General features: G+C 49.3%; 1 protein-coding gene across 1 annotated transcript in view; it reads left to right on the top strand.

Moving 5' to 3' along the window:
- Positions 1-16,514, top strand: part of FBXW8 (F-box and WD repeat domain containing 8) — a 57,290-nt gene extending 40,776 nt beyond the window's left edge. Inside the window, exons 8-11 of the mRNA XM_053994145.1 lie at positions 5,146-5,273; positions 11,525-11,698; positions 14,174-14,290; positions 14,952-16,514. Of these exons, the coding sequence (XP_053850120.1) occupies positions 5,146-5,273; positions 11,525-11,698; positions 14,174-14,290; positions 14,952-15,096 (564 nt within the window). The 3' untranslated portion in view covers positions 15,097-16,514. The remainder of the gene's footprint in view (positions 1-5,145; positions 5,274-11,524; positions 11,699-14,173; positions 14,291-14,951) is intronic.
- The last annotated feature ends 935 nt before the right edge of the window (positions 16,515-17,449 follow it).

A 17,449-nucleotide genomic window follows, 5' to 3' on the forward strand; every position in this document is an offset into this window, starting at 1 on the left:
CAGTGTGTGACTTGTGCAGCAGGTGTTGCATGGGGAGGAGCAGGGAGCTGCTTTTCAAGCTGGATTTGCTGGGAGCTGTGCTGCTTTTGGGTTTTCAGGCATCGCCCGGCGCATGCGTCTGCCAGGAAAAGTCACCTTTAGGATGGCATGAAAGTCAATTTTCCACATGCTCAGAGAAGCACTCGAGTTTCCAGCTCCCCACAATGACTTATATCTGGCAAGAACTTGAAAAATAGTCTCTCTGGCTGATTGTCAAAAATTACATCATATTGGAGTAAACTGCTTTTAAATCAAACATCCATTATTCATGGATATTAACTGCTTTTTTATTTATTTATTTTTTTAACTGGCTGCTTTGTGTTTGATTTACTCTTTTTCTTCCTCTCTGATTGTCTGTCTGTCTCCTTCAGCTACTCCTTTTAAATCTTAGCTCATCTTGAAATTTATGGAGCCAGAACACTTATCTGTGTGCACAAGTATCAGCGTGCTGACCTTGCATTTGTTAACAGTCAGATTGTTTTTGTTGTTGTTGCAGTGTTATGTGCCATATTTACAGTAGGCAATCCAATACATTTGCACTGGGAAACTGTGCCCCTGGGGCTTGTAAACTTTAAAAATATTCTTGTTTTCCACATCACTTTAGAAATAAAATCCCAACTTGCAGCAGTGTGTACCATATGTTGTGTTTAATTTGATGAGTTCCCCCACAAATGCATATTTTGTAGGTACCCTCTGGATTGGATGGGTTTGACCTGAGCAGAAACCAGATCCCTTTTTATTTATGGTGGACTTGGAATTTCACAACCCCTTTTCATTGGCAATATTTGTGTGTATTCAGGCAATGTTTTTTCCAATTGGCAGAGGGCTGGACAGAAGCAAAGGGGAGAAACATAATCTGAAAATAAATGTAAATTCTGTTCTCAGGCTTGCTGCTTGATCCTCTGCCACTCTGAGCAACTCAGGGTGGTTCTATTTCACTTGAAATGACAGAAACCTCAATCCTGGATGGTTCTTTCTGAAAAAGTGCTTCTGTAATGGATCCTGTGTGCTGCTCAGTGAGGAGAAGGATATAGGGTTTGAATGTGGTTTTACAATGTGCTTTTTGCTGATATTTATGGTCCTCCCTCCAATACTGCATCTAAATAAGACCCAAATTCAGAGAATAAGAATAATAAGAATCAACACACAGAGGGATTCAGCCAGTTCTGAGACACAGCTTGGTCTCCAACTGCCCCACGCTGTTCTTGTGGACAGGAGGAAGGAATGGGCTGGAAAGGGAAAGGGAAAGGGAAAGCAGCTCTTCCCAGAGCAGGCGTGTGCTGGCTGCCATCCAGGACAGTGGGATGGACACCCCAGCTCTTGTTGAAAGTACCACAGGCTCTTTGATAACAAGTGCTCAGGGATTTGTTGTTTTAATGTTCTGTCCAAAAGAGACATCTCCAACAACACAGCATCCCAAAACACCTGCTGGGGTTTTGGCCACGCATGGAAGAGTTCCATCAGCAGCGTTTCCTTCAGTTCCTTGGTTTTTCTTGGAAGTGTCTCCAGCAGAGTGCATCGACCACGCTTGACCTCACTTAGCAGCGAGAAGTAACAAAGCTCACAGCTCAGCTCTTCTGGCTCCAGAGCCTTTAATTCTTTGGGAATTCATTTCAGGCATCTTTCACGAGTTCTTGGACAGCATTTAAAGAGAGTTCCCTGTCCCCACCACTCTGCAATTCTGTGCAGAACAGTAACTTTGCCTTTTTTCCTGTGCCTGGGCTCGTGCTTTTGCCGAGTTCCCGGCGTGTCCCTCCCGGAGGAGCGGCCACAGGCTGAGCCGTGCCCAAGTCACCCAGTAAAGAGGGGAATTAGTCTAATGCACTGCCTTAACAAAGGGGAGACTATGGGCATGAATAATTAATCCCCCCAGTCTGTGGCAGTGGGCTGAAATGAAGTCCCATTTGCTCAGCCTTATTAAAAGAGAGAGAGAGAGAGGGAGGGATGGTAAAGGTCGTTAAGGGACTTGTAACAGGGAAAGGATCGCCTCGGAGATGGATAATGTGTTTGCTAATCTCTGTGGTCTTTAACTAAACAGAATGCTGGAGGTGCTCTGGCTATTCCTGGCTTGTTGAATTATTAAGCATTCAGGGAGATTGCCTGGCTCTTGGCCAACAACTTGGACTTTTCATTTGGCCAATGTTAATAGGTGACACTTTTTATTTGGGGCGTTGGATCCCGGTGCTGCCTGCACGGGGTCTTTAATGCTTTTCCTGCCTGAGGTCCCAGAGGGGCCAGGGCTGCTCATTAGTGTGTTATCCCAGGGTTCTTCATTTCACACCCAAATGCTCCTGGTTCACTTCCCTCAGTTCAGTACCTATTAGGTCACTGGGCTTGGGTGTCCATTATAGGATTATAAATACCTTTAAAAGGGTAATCCCTTTGCAGTGTGCATTATAGGATTATAAACCTCCCAGAGATCTTATGCTTTATCTGCCCTTTAACACACAGGCCCTTATTTCAAGTCCCTGTTGACCAGGTATTTCCATTCTCTCTCCTTGGCCTTTGTAAGGAAAATCCTTCTTGCCTTGGGATATTACAGGAGAGCTCATCAGAGGTGTTCCAGCAACTTCAGAATTGTCATCAATGTGCTTTTAAATCCCTGTCTCCAGGAAATTATTATTCAGACTTAAGCATTCTGAGTGCTTTTAGCTTCTTTACTTATCAATTGGCCAGGATAAGGGTTTGAAATTCATTTGCAGGTCATGGATCTGCTCCAGACAGGTTGAATTTCAAGGTAGGCAAAACCTGGATACTGAAAATCACAGAGACTCTTCCAATGATGGGACTAATTGGTTAGAAAGACATTTATGCATGATAAAATTAAAAAGAAATTTTATTTTAACCATCAATCTTGTTATTGCTGGTTAAAATAACCAGTCTTTAAAATAATAGAGATGGGCATGAGAAGGAATTGAAGGGGTAGGAGAAGATGATATAAGCTTTTCTTCCATTTCTGTGGGTGTGAACCCTTATATTTTTTTTTACAGATTCTTAGATGCAACCACTTTAAATTGCTGGCCACCTACAAGTTATGTGAGGAGAAATAAAGTCTTTTTTCCAGCTGCTGTTACCTGTGAGCTTTGCCACAGGGCTGCAGGCAGAGCAAATGTAAAATGGAAAATGTTGCATGGGAATCTTCCAGTGCTCCATGGAAGCGATTTTTCATTCCAGCCTTTCATGGCCATGGCTGGATGTTCAAGTATGTATCCTATGTTTATAGCAGAGATGGGAGCTCTGGTCATTTAGATAAATTAATAGTTTATGGATGTTCACTGCAAGAATCAGCCCCAGGGGACTTTTAAGAAAGCAGCTTTTGGCCCTCTCCCCTCTGGAGTTTTAACATCCAGCTGGGAAGGGCCCAACTGGGAGCTGGAATGCATTGCTCCTGACCCTGTCCGTTCTTTCTTAAGCTGAATTCAGCAGTTTATTGCCTTTGTCTTTTGTTCCAAACTTTCCAAGGAGAAGTTTGGGTTGCCAGGCACAGATATTAATTTCCTTTGCACTGAGAACCCTTCGAGGTGCCTTTGCCAGAACATCATTATCTGTGGGTTTGGTTACTGAGCTGTTGGGAGCTGGGCTGAAGTGAGAACAGGCTGTAAACTGGTTTTTGCCTCAAACACTAACATTTCCATGAATTTGTAGCAGCTTTTTCCTTGGAGTGGAAGTTTAAATTAATTTTTATTTAAATTTAACTTTTATGTCCTAGGTTTTCCAACAAAGGTCATCTTTGCTTTGTTTTTTGGGGTCTTAAGGATGAAAAATGTCATGTTGTTTGAGACAGCTCCACAAAGAATTAATTGGGAGATTATAAATCTTAGGAACACCTAAGGAAGTTGGATGTGTTGATCCTAATAGGGAGCTGAAATAGGTCTGAATTTGCCTGGGAGAATGGCAGGTGGAGGAAACCTGCAAATTCTGTCTCTCTTTGCCCTGGTCCTCGAGATGTTTAAAGCTTTACTTTGGTTGCCCAAAGGCCTCCATCACAAAATGATCCTCTCCTGCTCTCTTAATTCACCTTTCAGATCTCTGAAATGGCACAGATAGGAAATAAAAGGCCAGGCAGCATCAGTGCTGCTGTTCTGGCAAATGTTGAAATAATACATCCAGATAGTGCAATACTTATTGAGCTGCACGTGGCTATAATCAGCAAATTAGAAGTAAAGAGTATTGATGTGACATTGACATGGCCATGCTGATGTTGCCATGGAAGCTGTGGGGTTTTTCTGATGTTTTAAATGCCATTAACTCTTCTCATGTCACAAGGTTTCTTTTCATTTAAACAAGCATCACCATGAAATTTAATCATGTTTATGAAGTTATATAAGGCCAGGTGCAGCACTGAGCTCCACTGGGCTTTGACCAGTGCATTTTTCTGTTTCTAAAAATACTTGTTCTCCTAAATTGAAAGGCCCAAGCAGACAGATCTGATCTGGCCCACAGGAAGGACAGCAAACGTGATTAAACTGATTGAGGAGAGGAGTGGGAACGGACAGGGAACAACTCGTGCTTCTCATCCAGGCTCTGGTTGAATCATTTCAGATGCTGCCTAAAATCAGAGTTGTTTTTCTGCCTTTCCCATCTGAGCTGCCACTTCAGATGTGACATTTGTGTGTGTGTGTGTGTGTGTGTGTGTGTGAGGGCACCCAGGCTCTCAGCAGGGCTGTGCTCAGCTCTGCCCTGCAGTTCCTGCTGCACTTGACTGGACCTGCCTCTCACTGTCCAGCTGTCCAAACCTCCTCAGGGCTGGTGCTGTTTGCTTTTACTGCTCTCTCAAACACTAAAATTGATGAGGAAACCCTTTGCTTTTCCTGAAACCCCAAAGATTTCACCTGTGTGGTTTGCCTGAGAGCTGTGCCTGGCCATTCTGGGGGTGCATCCCTGCTTGTTGCTGGATCCCACTGGGAAACCTGAATTCCTTATTTCTGAGGGTGTCATTGCCTTTCTTCACAGGGGTGCATCTTTCTCTTGGTTCTGTTTTACACATCAAGAAGCAAGTCCTGCAGAACACCTCTGGTGGTCACAACTCTGCTTTTTGTGGGGCAGCAAAACGTTGTTGTAGTGCTCCTGCTGAATTTATGTGGTGTTTTATTCCCTCTCTGCCAGATCCTCCTTTACAACCTGGAAACAAACCAGTGTGTGACCAAGGTGGGCAACTCCATAGGTGACTTCTCATGTGTCAACCTCCACAGCAGCCCCCCCAACATGCTGGTGGCAGGCAACAAGGACAGAAGGTAGGTGATCCCCATCTCCAGTCTCCCATCTCCAGCTCCCTGTCCTACATCTGGCCCTACTGGAATTGCTTTCTCCTCTTGTGTTTCCATGAAGTTGAGGAACAAACTATTAGGTAATAGTTGGATGTGGCTGTCAGTGTGCTTTGTCTGGGAAGCTCCATGGGAAGAGGAGCTTTCTGAGCCATTTGGTGGAGGCAGTTGGTGCACAGCCCAGCGAGACCACTTGGAACCTCTTCCACTTCCCCACCGCCACCCGCAAAATGAGTTTGGCATTTAAAAGCTCACTTTCTGATATTAAAAAAATAACCTAAGGGATGAATCATGGAGGATGAGATGGGCCCGGCTGCCAAATGATGTCAAAAGTGTATTTCGGAACACTGTGATGTCCCTCAGGTGACAGAGAAAAAAAGAGACTTTCATATGAACAGATTCCAGCTTCTATTTAGCTGATTAGCAGCTTTCTCTTTAACTCCTTGGCTTGGGGAGTAGGATTTTCCCAGCTCAGTGTCTGCTGCCAGGAATGGCCGCGCTGGGAACAGGCAGTGCAAAAGGATTAAAGTGCTTAAAAAGACCCTTTGAGTCCAATTTTTAGATTTCCTTTTTTTGGCGAGTCATTTGTGGGGTCTGATCCAGTGCACCAAAGGAGATGTGGGATGGCCAGGAGCCAGTCTCTAATGGCTCCTGCTTCCTTCCCTCCTCCTTTCCACACTGGGCACCAGGCTGCAGGTGGTGCTCTGCTCTGGTGCTGGGATCAGATTGGAAGGCGGGCACTTCCCTCTGCCAAATCCCAGACCTCTGTCCCGCCAGTGCAGCAGCTTGCAAAAATGATTATTTTGTCAAACAGCTTTTTTTTTTTCCTTCCCAGAGAATAGGGAGTGTGAGCAAGCCTCACACTTTCTCAGCAAGGAGGATAAAGGAAATAGCTGAAGTTTGACAAGTGGAATTGAATCCCTGGGAGGTTTCTTCCCTCTAAAAGCAGATAATTGATTTTCCAAAGCACCCCAGTAAAGTTACCTCCAGTTTTGATCTCCTTCATGATGACAGGAGAGGAGCTGGAGTTGATATCCTTCCCCTTTATAGCAGAGTGGGTGTCTGTGCCCTTCCCCTCCAGAAAGCTTTAGGGGTTTTCAGCTTTAGCACTGGCTGAGTTCAGGGGGTTGGATGTCACTAGAACAGCAAGGAGTTGGGGATGAATAGCTGGGAAGGTAAATTTGGCATCCAGGAGGCAGGAGCAGAGCATCTCAGAGGTCACATCCTCCTGTGATGCTGCAGGAAGGTGCTGGACATCCACAGGTGGAGCGAGACTGGAATTTCCATGGCCACATTATGGAGTGTGTTTATGACACAGGGACCTTGCTATGGGAGCTCAGGCTGCTGCTGGCCAGAGGGAGCAGTTACTGCTTGAATTAAATACAGCCATTTCCCAATTTCACCTGAATCTGCCCTTCTTTTACTCAAAACCATGATTTTGAAAAGTAATACTCAGGAAATGGTTTTGGTAGGACCTGTGAAATCTGTCTTTCCATCTGAAATTCCTGCTGAGGCACTGCTGATTGATTTGATTCCTGAGCTGTGCTTTGCTCTGGCAAGAGGCTTCCTCTCCTAGCAGGGAGCGTGTGCTGATCCTGCTTTTCCTTGGTGGGAGCTGGGGTGGAGAGGAGCGTTGGGAAAGCAAACATATGGCAAACCCAGAAAGGTGTGGATCCAAACGTGTTCCATGCTCTCCTGAAGGCCAGGCAGCTCACTCCCAAGGCAGTCTGACAGGAGGGGCCAAGCCTGGCCTCCAGAACACCTCCCTGGAGCTGGGACGAGTCCGAAGTGCTCCCACTGAGCCCAGCTGTCCAGGCAGGACGTGCTGGGCCAGCTCTGTGTTACAGCATCACGTGGGATTGGCAAAACATCGTTCCTTTTCTTCCTTAAGGCACATCTGAGCAGCCAAGTGTGCCTCTGGTTCTCCCAGGGGTGTGCATGGACACCTGCCTGAAAGCTGGGTGCTTCCTCGTGGGATAAGCAGGGCTCGCTCGGATCTCGGCTTCCAGCTGTGCTTTCCAAACAGGAGCAGCTTTGGTTGCTGGGAGAGCACACACAGGAGAATGGGGAGAGCTCCAGGAGCGAGCCCTTCCAAACACCCCATCCTCTCCCAGGCTGGAGCCAGAGCTCCTCTCTGCTGGAGCTGGGGAGTGAGAAATCCTTGCCCCCCCACGCTGTGGGACGGGCTGTTGCACACGGAGCGTTCTCCAGTGTGTTCTCTTCCTTGTCAGATGGATGCTGCTCTGCTGGAGCTCTGGCCTGCTCTGCTGCCTTGTCTCTGAGTCCCTGAAATGTGTTATTTGTAAAATCATATGATGCAATCTCCGCTGGAGAAAAGGAGAGGAAGGACTTGCAGCACCATTAGGATCATAGCAGGGGTATGGAATGAAGTACAGTTAATGTGTTGGAACAAGTGTGTTTTGGCTTTTTCTGGAATTAATGTCTACCTGATGGGTTTGTTCCTGATAGCCATCAGCTGGGAGGAACTTGCTCTGGCTTCTTCTCAAGCCTGAGATCAGTATTTCCCCTTCTGTTCTCAATTGCTGCATTTTTTGTTTATTTATGTACTTTGCTTTATCTCTTAATCCTGATAAATAAGGATCAAACCCCACACTCCTATGTGATATGAGCTGGGTTTAAAACTTAACACCATTAGCTCTGACTGGTATTGTGCCCTTGTGGCAGTGCTTGGAATCCTAAGGTCTTTGTCTGTAGTTCTGCTTCTGGCTGAGTCTTCAATTTATTTATCTTCAAAATGCTTTGTCTGGGTGGTCAATAATGTCCAAAAATCAGATGTACCTAAAAACTGGCCACAGTCAGTTGCATTTTTGAAGCAAAGCAGATCCTGGTTGCTGGGTGCTTGCTTTGAATATTGGTGATTAAGTCAAGAGTATGAACCTGTAATTCCCTGTCTTGTCTTTTGAATTGCCACACATAAAATCTCCTCTGAAATGTTTGCAATAATAATCCTTTCCTTGATCCTGGTAATAATATCACCCCTGGTCCATAGTGGATGGGGGTGTGTCCCAGGGTGGCATGGGTTAGCAGTGTGTCCAAAATGGGAGTGGCATGCCTCAGACACAGAGAGAGGAGCTTTCTCCAAATTTCACTTTTATTTTATATCATAACTCATAGAATCACACATGGGTTTGGTTTGGGAGGGACCTTAAAGCCCATCCAGTGCCACCCCTGCCATGGGCAGGGACACCTCCCACTATGCCAGGGTGCTCCCAGCCCCACCCAGCCTGGCCTTGGGCACTGCCAGGGATCCAGGGGCAGCCACAGCTGCTCTGGGCACCCTGTGCCAGGGCCTGCCCACCCTGCCAGGGAACAATTCCTGGCCAATATCCCATCCATCCCTGCCCTCTGGCAGTGGGAAGCCATTCCCTGTGTCCTGTCCCTCCATCCCTTGTCCCCAGTCCCTCTTCAGCTCTCCTGGAGCCCCTTTAGGCCCTGCAAGGGGCTCTGAGGTGTCCCTGGAGCCTTCTCCTCTCCAGGTGAGCACCCCCAGCTCTCCCAGCCTGGCTCCAGAGCAGAGGGGCTCCAGCCCTTGGAGCATCTCTGGTGCCTCCTCTGGTCTCACTCCAGCAGCTCCAGGTCCCTCCTGAGCTGGGCCCCAGAGCCCTCTTTAGGTCCTAGAACCTGCAAAGACTCAGAAAGGTCCTGTGTGGTGGGAGAAATCTGCCTGAAGAAGATCTTTGATAGCAGAAGTCAGGGTGAAAAGTCAGTGGTGAGGAGGGTGTGCCTCACTGGTTTTCCAGCTGTGCAGCAGCAGTGGCACTGCTGCTGTCCCAGATGTGTTTCCATAACCCCAAATCCTTGTGCTGTCAGAACCTGTCACTGTTGAGACATCACAATCCACAGAAGAGCATTTCAGAAGGCTTCTCTCTGTTTAGTTTAACAGCATGCTGTCTGTTACACCTTCTCAGAAGGCTGATATTTATTCATTGGCCACAAGAAATCAGCACAGTGCTCACTGGCACAGAGTGCTCTCCACTGCTGCTTTCAGCCAACTGCAGGCCCCCTCGTTTATCTTTTCTTCTTTTCAGTTTCCATGTCCATGACCTTGATAGCATTCCTTTAAGGGACTCCTAGCACCCTCTTCTCCAGCTGACTCTCTCTGCCTCACACACCAGCTGTCAGCCCCCTCCACGAGAACCCGCGGCTGCGTGTCCAGAGCTGTCTTTATGAGGCAAGGGGTTGAGCTGGGAATGCAACTGAGATAGTGAAAAATAGATGTATATTTCAACTAAGAGCTTAAATGAATTAAGGGGCTGAGTTGGAAATGTAGTTAGCAAAGATCATAGAGAACTTAACAAGGAAATTAATTTAATAACTGAAACAAGGTTGGGAATGACAGGTGATATATGGAGTATTGTGAGAGTGTAGAAACCATAAATACCACTGGGTTGTAAGAATGAGAGGAGGTTTGGAATGTGACCAGCAGGCCAAGGAGCCCTACCAGCTTGACACAGGTGAAGAGTTTAGCATGAGGAAGAGGTCTTACTTCCTCTTCAGAAGCCCACTGACCCAATTAAAGGGGACAATTGCACAGCCATAATGGACATTCAGATAATTATAATACGAGGTGAGTGTGGATGTGATAGCCTGGTCAGAGAGAGAGAAGCTAGATAAGTTTTCCCAGAATCAGTCTGGAAAGCTTTAGGGAGCTGGAGATAAATAATGATAGCCAAATATTAAAAACAACCTGCAGGTGGTATTTTTCTAATAATCTGTTTTTCTGTTTTCCTCATAAGATTGTTTACAAATTGTTAATTAGCCAGTCATGTGAAATGTATTGATTAAATGACCAATCAGGTCCATCTGTAGCAAACTAAGTTATAAAAGAAGGGAGGCTGAACTAAACGAGGCTTTTTGCCACTTTGCCTTCTACTGTCATCCGACTGCCCTCGTCTCTGACTCAGTGGTGACAGGCGAGAGCTCATGTTTATGTAAAAGCATCATAGAACCCATCTGAATATGTAAAACCTTTTTGGATAAATAGAGAGCAGGAGTTTGTGACTTTTTGCACATGGCTTTGGGAGGTTCTCCCCATGTGTCCAGCGCTGTAATAAATATCCACAGAATCACAGACTCACAGAATGACCGGGTTGGAAGAGACTTTCAAGATCATCGAGTCCAACCCAGCCCCAACACCTCAACTCAACCCTGGCACCCAGTGCCACATCCAGGCTTTGTTAAACACATCCAGGGGTGGTGACTCCACCACCTCCCCGGGCAGCCATTCCAGAAGTTTAGCACTCTTTCAGTGAAAAACTTTTTCCTCAATCCAACTTAAATTTCCCTTGGTGCAGCTTGAGGCTGTGCCCTCTGGTTCTGTCAGTGCTGCCTGGAGACAGAGCCCAACCTCACCTGAGCACAGCCACCCTTCAGGAGCTGTAGGGAGTGATAAAGTTACCTCTGAGTCTCCTTTCTCCAGGTTAACAATCCCAGCTCCCTCAGTTGTTCCCCACAGGGCTTGTGTTCCAAGCCCCTCTCCAGCCTCGTTGCCTCCTCTGGATGCGCTCAAGCGTCTCAACATCCTTCCCAAAATGAGGGGCCAGAGCTGGGCACAGCACTCGAGGTGTGGCCTCACCAGTGCCGAGTACAGGGGAAGAATGACCTCCCTAGTTCTGCTGGCCACACTATTGCTGATCCAGGCCAGGAGCCATTGGCCTTCTTGGCCACCAGGGCACACTGCTGGCTCATGTTCAGCTGGCTGTCGACCAGTACCCCCAGGTCCCTTTCTGCCTGGGCACTGTCCAGCCTATAATGTTGCAGGGGGTTATTGTGGCCAAAATTCAGGACTCGGAACTTGGATTTATTAAACTTCATCTTATTGGACTCTGCCCATCCCTCCAACCATTCCAGGTCTCCCTGCAGAGCCATCCTACCTTCCAACAGATGGACACACACTCCCAGCTTAGTGTCATCTGCACATTTACTGATGAAATTTATTTACTTCATTTATGAAGTTTGCTTATGAAAGACTCAATCCCCTCACCCATGTCATCAGTAACAACATTGAACAGAGCTGGCCCCAGCACAGAGCCCTGAGGGACAGCACTGGTGACTGTCCCCAGCTGGATGCAGCACCGCTCACCGCTCTCTGGGCCGGCCATGCAGCCAGTTGTGGATTAATTAGCTGAAGTTGGATTAGCCAGTGGATTAATTAGCTGAAGATTCGTCTGGCCGTGCTTCATTTCTCCCTGTCTCCCCAGGGTGAGGGTGTTCGACCTGCGGCGCGGCGAGGCCGTGTGCTCCGTGCACGGCCACCAGCTGGGAGTGTGCGCCGTGCAGATGGACGAGTGGAAACTGGTCAGCGGAGGGGAGGAGGGCCTGGTGTGCGTGTGGGACCAGCGCATGGCCACCAAGCTCTGGGAGATGCACGCCAGGTAACCTGGGCTGGGGGAACCCGGGGCTGCCAGGGATGGAAGGAGGATGTGGCAATGAGAGAGTTTTGGGGGAATTCTGTGTGGGTTGGGGACAGGTTGTCTCCTCACCTGGAGCCCTGTGTGTTTCTGAGGGGACCCTTCAGCTGTTGGTGCCTTGGGATGGCTGACCTAGAACAGAGATTGGACAGAGCTAAAGAGTAAAGCAAGGATTTATTAAAAGGATCTCCTCAATGGATGCACCTTGGGCAGCACAAGAGCTCAGCCAGGGCTGCACCCAAGATGAACCAAAATGGTCCCAAAATGGACACCCGGTCACGGGGGCTCTCACTGGGATCAGCTCTGCTCCATTTGCACATTGGAGTCCATTGTCCAATTCCAGCTTTAGCCCATGAAGTCCCATCCTGCTTGTTTTTCTCTCTCCAGCCCACACTGTTTGTGCTCTTGGGCCTGAGATTGGGATCATTTGTCCTTGGTCCCCAGCAAGAGAAGGAATTGTTTTGTCTCCCTGCTCTGTGCACAGAGCTCAGCATCCCCTCATGTGAAAGCTCAGAAGTTCACACTAAAGCAGCACAGAAGCTGTGAAAATATAAAAGCTAAAACCTGAGGCATCACTGTCATGGCCTTTTTACTCATTAGCTGAGTGTTCCAGTTGGTGTTGGGGAGCAGGGAATTTTGGATTTTCCATGAAGTTCAGTCAGTGACTTCTCCCTGCCCCTATTTAGTTGTGGAATGTTGGGTTTGACATGCTGGACTGGCTGTTTTGAGAGGGACTGGTTCTGGCTGTCTCCATCCAGGGTATCCATCACAATCCCTGTGCTTCTCTTCACCTCATCCACACATTCCCTTAATGGTGAGGATCAAAGCATTTAAACTCATTTAAATATTGAAATATCAGTTTGTACTGAGCACAAGGAGCACAGTACTGAAAGTACAAGCAGAGATCAGCATCCTGGAGCTGGCACTGTGTACAGATAAGTGAAGATTTCCTGATCAAAGCACAATTCCCAGGCTTTGTCTGGATAAAGACTTGAGGATTTAGCCCCTTGTAAGTCTGAGTGATATCCATAAAATGAACAGATAAATCCTGATTTCATTTTTTTAATATTATTCTTAATGCATCTTCCCCAAAGAGGAGCTAGATGAGGTATTTACAGCCGGGGAAGTTCAAGCTGGAGTTGTCATTGATTAATAGCCAGTATCACTTTGTGTGTTGACCCTGGGAATGATAAAGCCTGTTGTGATGTGGCTGATGCATTAAGGACAATATTCCATTGATTGTCTCCTTGGCATGTTCATTAGTGCTGCTCCAGGAGGAGGGCAGGCAGGGCAGGGCTGAGCTCGGGGATGCACTCCAAGTGAAACCATTAGATGAAACAGGTAGAAAACAGTGTTTAATCTATAGAGTAATCAGAAGGGATCACTTCAATCAAAAGGCTTTCCCAGATAAGGTGTGTGCTGTTATCCCTGCCTTTGGCCCCCTGCCAGGAATGGAACACAGGAGCAGGAGCTGAGGGAGGTGACAGGAGACACATTTGGGGTGTGGAGATGAGCCATCCTCAGCTGAGGAGAGAAGTGACTCCTGCTTGAACACAAAGTGCTGGTCCTGGCTTTGGGCTCAGTTATTCACCAGTGGGAGGGAAAGGAGTGAAGACCTGACTTGAGGGTCCAAAGAGGGGCACGAGGATGGGGAGGGGTCTGGGGGAGCAGCTGAGAGCACTGGGATTGTTCAGCTGGAGCAGAGCACACTGAGCTCAGACCTCCCCAGGGGCTGCAGCTCCTCCCGAGGGCAGCTCCCATCTCTGCTCTGGGACAGGGACAGCACCCAGGGAACGGCTGGAGCTGGGCCAGGGCAGGTCAGGCTGGAGATCAGGAAAGATTCTTCCCCCAGAGGGTGCTGGCACTGCCCAGGCTCCCCAGGGAATGGGCACGGCCCCGAGGCTGCCAGAGCTCCAGGAGCCTTTGGACAGCGCTGCCAGGGATGCCCAGGGTGGGGTTGTTGGGGGTCTGAGCAGGGCCAGGGGCTGGATCAGTGATCCCTGAGGGTCCCTCCCCACTCCATGGCTCTTAGCTTGTGCCTTATCGTGCATTTCTAAAGCAGCTCAGTGCAGGGTGTGTGGGGTGTCCTTCCCTTTTCTTGGGAAGCATCCTGCCCTTCCCGCGACTGCTGCAGTCCTCAGGGCAGCCAGCTCAGCCCAGCCCGCATCCATCCCTCCCAGCCGCTGCTCTGCCAGCTTTCCAGCAGCATTTTCTGGCCTCCTCGTGTGTTCTGGGAAGAGCCCACTAGATGGGGATAGAAGATGTGGGATGTGCTCCAGGCTGGAGGAGCCGGGAGTGCAGGTTCCAGCCTCTGGCCGCGGGGAGGGCGCTGGTTTCAGTCGCTCCGTGTTTATTCCAAAGGCATTCCTTTCCCAGCACTCGGATTTTGGGAGTCCAGTGCAGGTGCCCGCTCACCCCGTGCTCTGGGTTCTTTTCCAGACATCCAGTGCGCCACGTGTGGTTCAATTCCCACAGCCTGATCACTGCCAACATCCCCGAGGAGAAGAACCCCCGAGGCTCCAGCATCACCGAGGATGACCCCAGCTTGCACCGAAAGTGAGAAACCAGCCCGCAGCAATCTGCTGTGTTCTTAAATAGCACCCTGAGCACCTGAGTCATCACCCAGAGCACTTACAGAGAGGGTATAGCAGCAAAAAAATAAAATTAAAAAGGGTTTAAGGGTAAGGTTTATAAAACAAGCGATGAATTGGCTTTTGATTTGCTTGAGCACAAAAAAAAAAAAAAAAAAGCAGCTTTTTTTTCTCAGCAGGGGAACATAAAGTCCACTGAAGCCAGGCAGGGAATGCAGCCCTCTCCATGCTCGAAATATTAGTAATGCTGTCTCCTCCTAAAGGAAAACTACTGGCATTTAAGCTGCAGGTTTTGGTATTTGCATCTCAAATGGCTGTTAGTGCTAATTGAACTATCAAATACCAATGTATTTATCTTCCCCCGTGCTGGAGAGCCTGGAGATGTTTCAGCAGATGACAGTCACGTCTCTGCAGGGCTGGAGGGAATGATTCACCAGCCCGGGGAGGGTTCCTGGCAGGAGGCAGGAGGGAGCTTTCCCTGTTCAAAGTGCTCAGCCTCCCGCAGAGGGGATGGGGGTTTTCATCCAGCTCCTGCAGCATCGCCTCTTTCAATTCAGAGCAGTTTTATAGTGATTCCTGCTTTCCCACTGGGGTGAAACGGTGTGTCCTGGTTGTTTTGCACACAGGTACCGAGGGGTGATTTATTCCTACGAGTTCTCCGTGGACCAGCTGGCCGTGGACAGCGTCCTCCCCATCTGCCGCTCCTCCTACGATGAGGTGTCAGGTTACAACTACAACATCGGCCTGGCAGTGCCCTACGACAGCATCTAGGGCACTCCTCGGCCTCTGGGGCCACCAGGGCAAGGGAAAATCCATGTGGGACAAGCACCCAAGGGCTGCTGCGGGCTGCAGAAAGCCCTGGGGATGTGAACCCGAAGAGGGCAGGAGTGCCCTGGAGCACCCTGCTGCAGCGTGTCACTCTGGACATGTCCAGAGGTCCGGCCTGGGGGATGGAGAGGCTGAGGAGGGAAAGGGAGCAGTGCAGGGTGAACAGAAATATTCCTGCTGCTTGTGGGAAAGATGCTGCAGGTCCCATCCTGGTCAGGAAGCCAGAGTGACACTGAAGGGGTGGGAGCTCTCAGAAGAGTTCTTGCCTGCCCCAAGAAGGAAAAAAATCACCAAGGACTTGGAAAAAGCATGTGCTGAGCCACGTGTTGGAAATGTCTGTCCTGGTATTGAGCTACTGGTTCTTGTTTTCCTTGGAGTGCACTGGAATGTGCCTGGGAACAGGACACCAGGACCATGCACAGAAGGTGGCTGGGAGAGGGGTTGGGATGGAGAGAGGGAGTGGAAGGTTCCCTAGACCAGGCTGGATGCTTGGGAACTCAGCAGGGCACACACACATCAAAATTATTTTAGAATAAATTATTTTTTTAATTCTTTAAAATCCTGGATCAAATGTTTTCTAATTGTATGTGTACATCTGTCTGTGGAATTTTGTTCCTGAGCCTTTTAGGGTGAGCTGACCCCTGTTCACTGGGACAAAGGGCTGGCTCGGGTTGTCAGGTGTGTTCTTGGCTGGATCATGTCCTTCCACAGCACCTGGAGGGTTTTCAGTGCTGTCCTTGCTTCCAAGCTGGGAATTGATCATGGAACAGAAGGGATGAAGTGGCCAGAGTGCCCTCCCTGGGTGCTGAGCCCCAAAGCTGTGGGGGAGCACCAGGTGAGGGGCAGGAGGTGCTGCTCAGGTGGAAACAAAGAGTGAGGCTTTACCTTAAGCCCAGGTAGCACTGACAGACAGGTAAAACCAGTTTGGGGAACAAGAGCTCCAGTCCTGCATGGATCTTTTTACTGATTTGAAATGATTTTATTGTGATTTGCCCTTGTAAACTTACTGGTGCAAACCAAAGCTGTGTCAGTTCTGTTTAAATTGAGGTTAAGTTTTAACTTACACCTTTTTTCCTGGGTTAATGGAATCAGTGTGAAGCGAGGGAGAAGTGGAGGAATGTGCCCAGACCTGCAGGAGAGGGGCTGGGCTGGCACTTCACCCCTGGGCAGGCACTGAGACAGCCCTGCAGACTGCTGGGTTTCACTGCTTTTCCTTCTTGGCTTGGGGTGGTTTCCCAGGACCCCTGGGCCAAAATGTCACGGTTTAGGTCTTTAAGTTACCTTTTTCCATGTGATAGATACACAAAAAGTGCAAGGGGCAAAGCCATTCTGTCTGACCAATAAATTTAATCTTTCATAAAGCTTTGGTCTTCTTCTTCTTTTTTTTATTCCTCTACCCTTCTGGGAAGCCAGCTCCCTCCCTCCATTCCTGGAAGAGCAGGAAGTGTCATGGATGCACAGTTTGGATAAGAGTTCAGCTGAAACCTGACAAATAAATAATGGTTTCTGTAGCATAAATTACTTTGGGGGTTGCTCCAGCCCTGTGCCTTCTGCGATGTGCTGAGCAGGGAGAGCTCCCATCTCATTGTTCTCCCTTCCCCTTATCTCGCCTCATTATCTGGGAACAGCTTTGTTCCTCCTCCATCTCCCTGCTGCAAGGAACAGATAAGTTTGTGTGGTGCCCTTTTCCCGGAGTGCTCCCACGCGTTCCTGCTGCTCCCTCTGCTCCTGCCCCGCCTGTGCCCGGCTGTTCCCGTGCCCGGCTGTTCCCGTGCCCGGCTGTTCCTGTGCCAGGCTGTTCCCATTTCCGGCTGTTCCCGTGCCCGGCTGTTCCTGTGCCAGGCTGTTCCCGTGCCCGGCTGTTCCCATTCCTGGCTGTTCCCATGCCCGGCTGTTCCCGTGCCCGGCTGTTCCCCTGCCCGGCTGTTCCCATTCCCGGCTGTTCCCGTGCCCGGCTGTTCCCGTGCCCGGCTGTTCCCGTGCCAGGCTGTTCCCGTGCCCGGCTGTTCCCGTGCCCGGCTGTTCCCGTGCCCGGCTGTTCCTGTGCCCGGCTGTTCCCGTGCCAGGCTGTTCCTGTGCCCGGCTGTTCCCATTCCCGGCTGTTCCCGTGCCCGGCTGTTCCTGTGCCCGGCTGTTCCCCTGCCCGGCTGTTCCCATTCCCGGCTGTTCCCGTGCCCGGCTGTTCCCGTGCCCGGCTGTTCCTGTGCCAGGCTGTTCCCGTGCCCGGCTGTTCCCGTGCCCGGCTGTTCCCCTGCCCGGCTGTTCCCGTGCCCGGCTGTTCCCATTCCCGGCTGTT

The sequence above is a fragment of the Vidua macroura genome, chromosome 18 (genome assembly GCF_024509145.1).
Source record: "Vidua macroura isolate BioBank_ID:100142 chromosome 18, ASM2450914v1, whole genome shotgun sequence".
NCBI classification, from domain to species: Eukaryota; Metazoa; Chordata; class Aves; order Passeriformes; family Viduidae; genus Vidua; species Vidua macroura.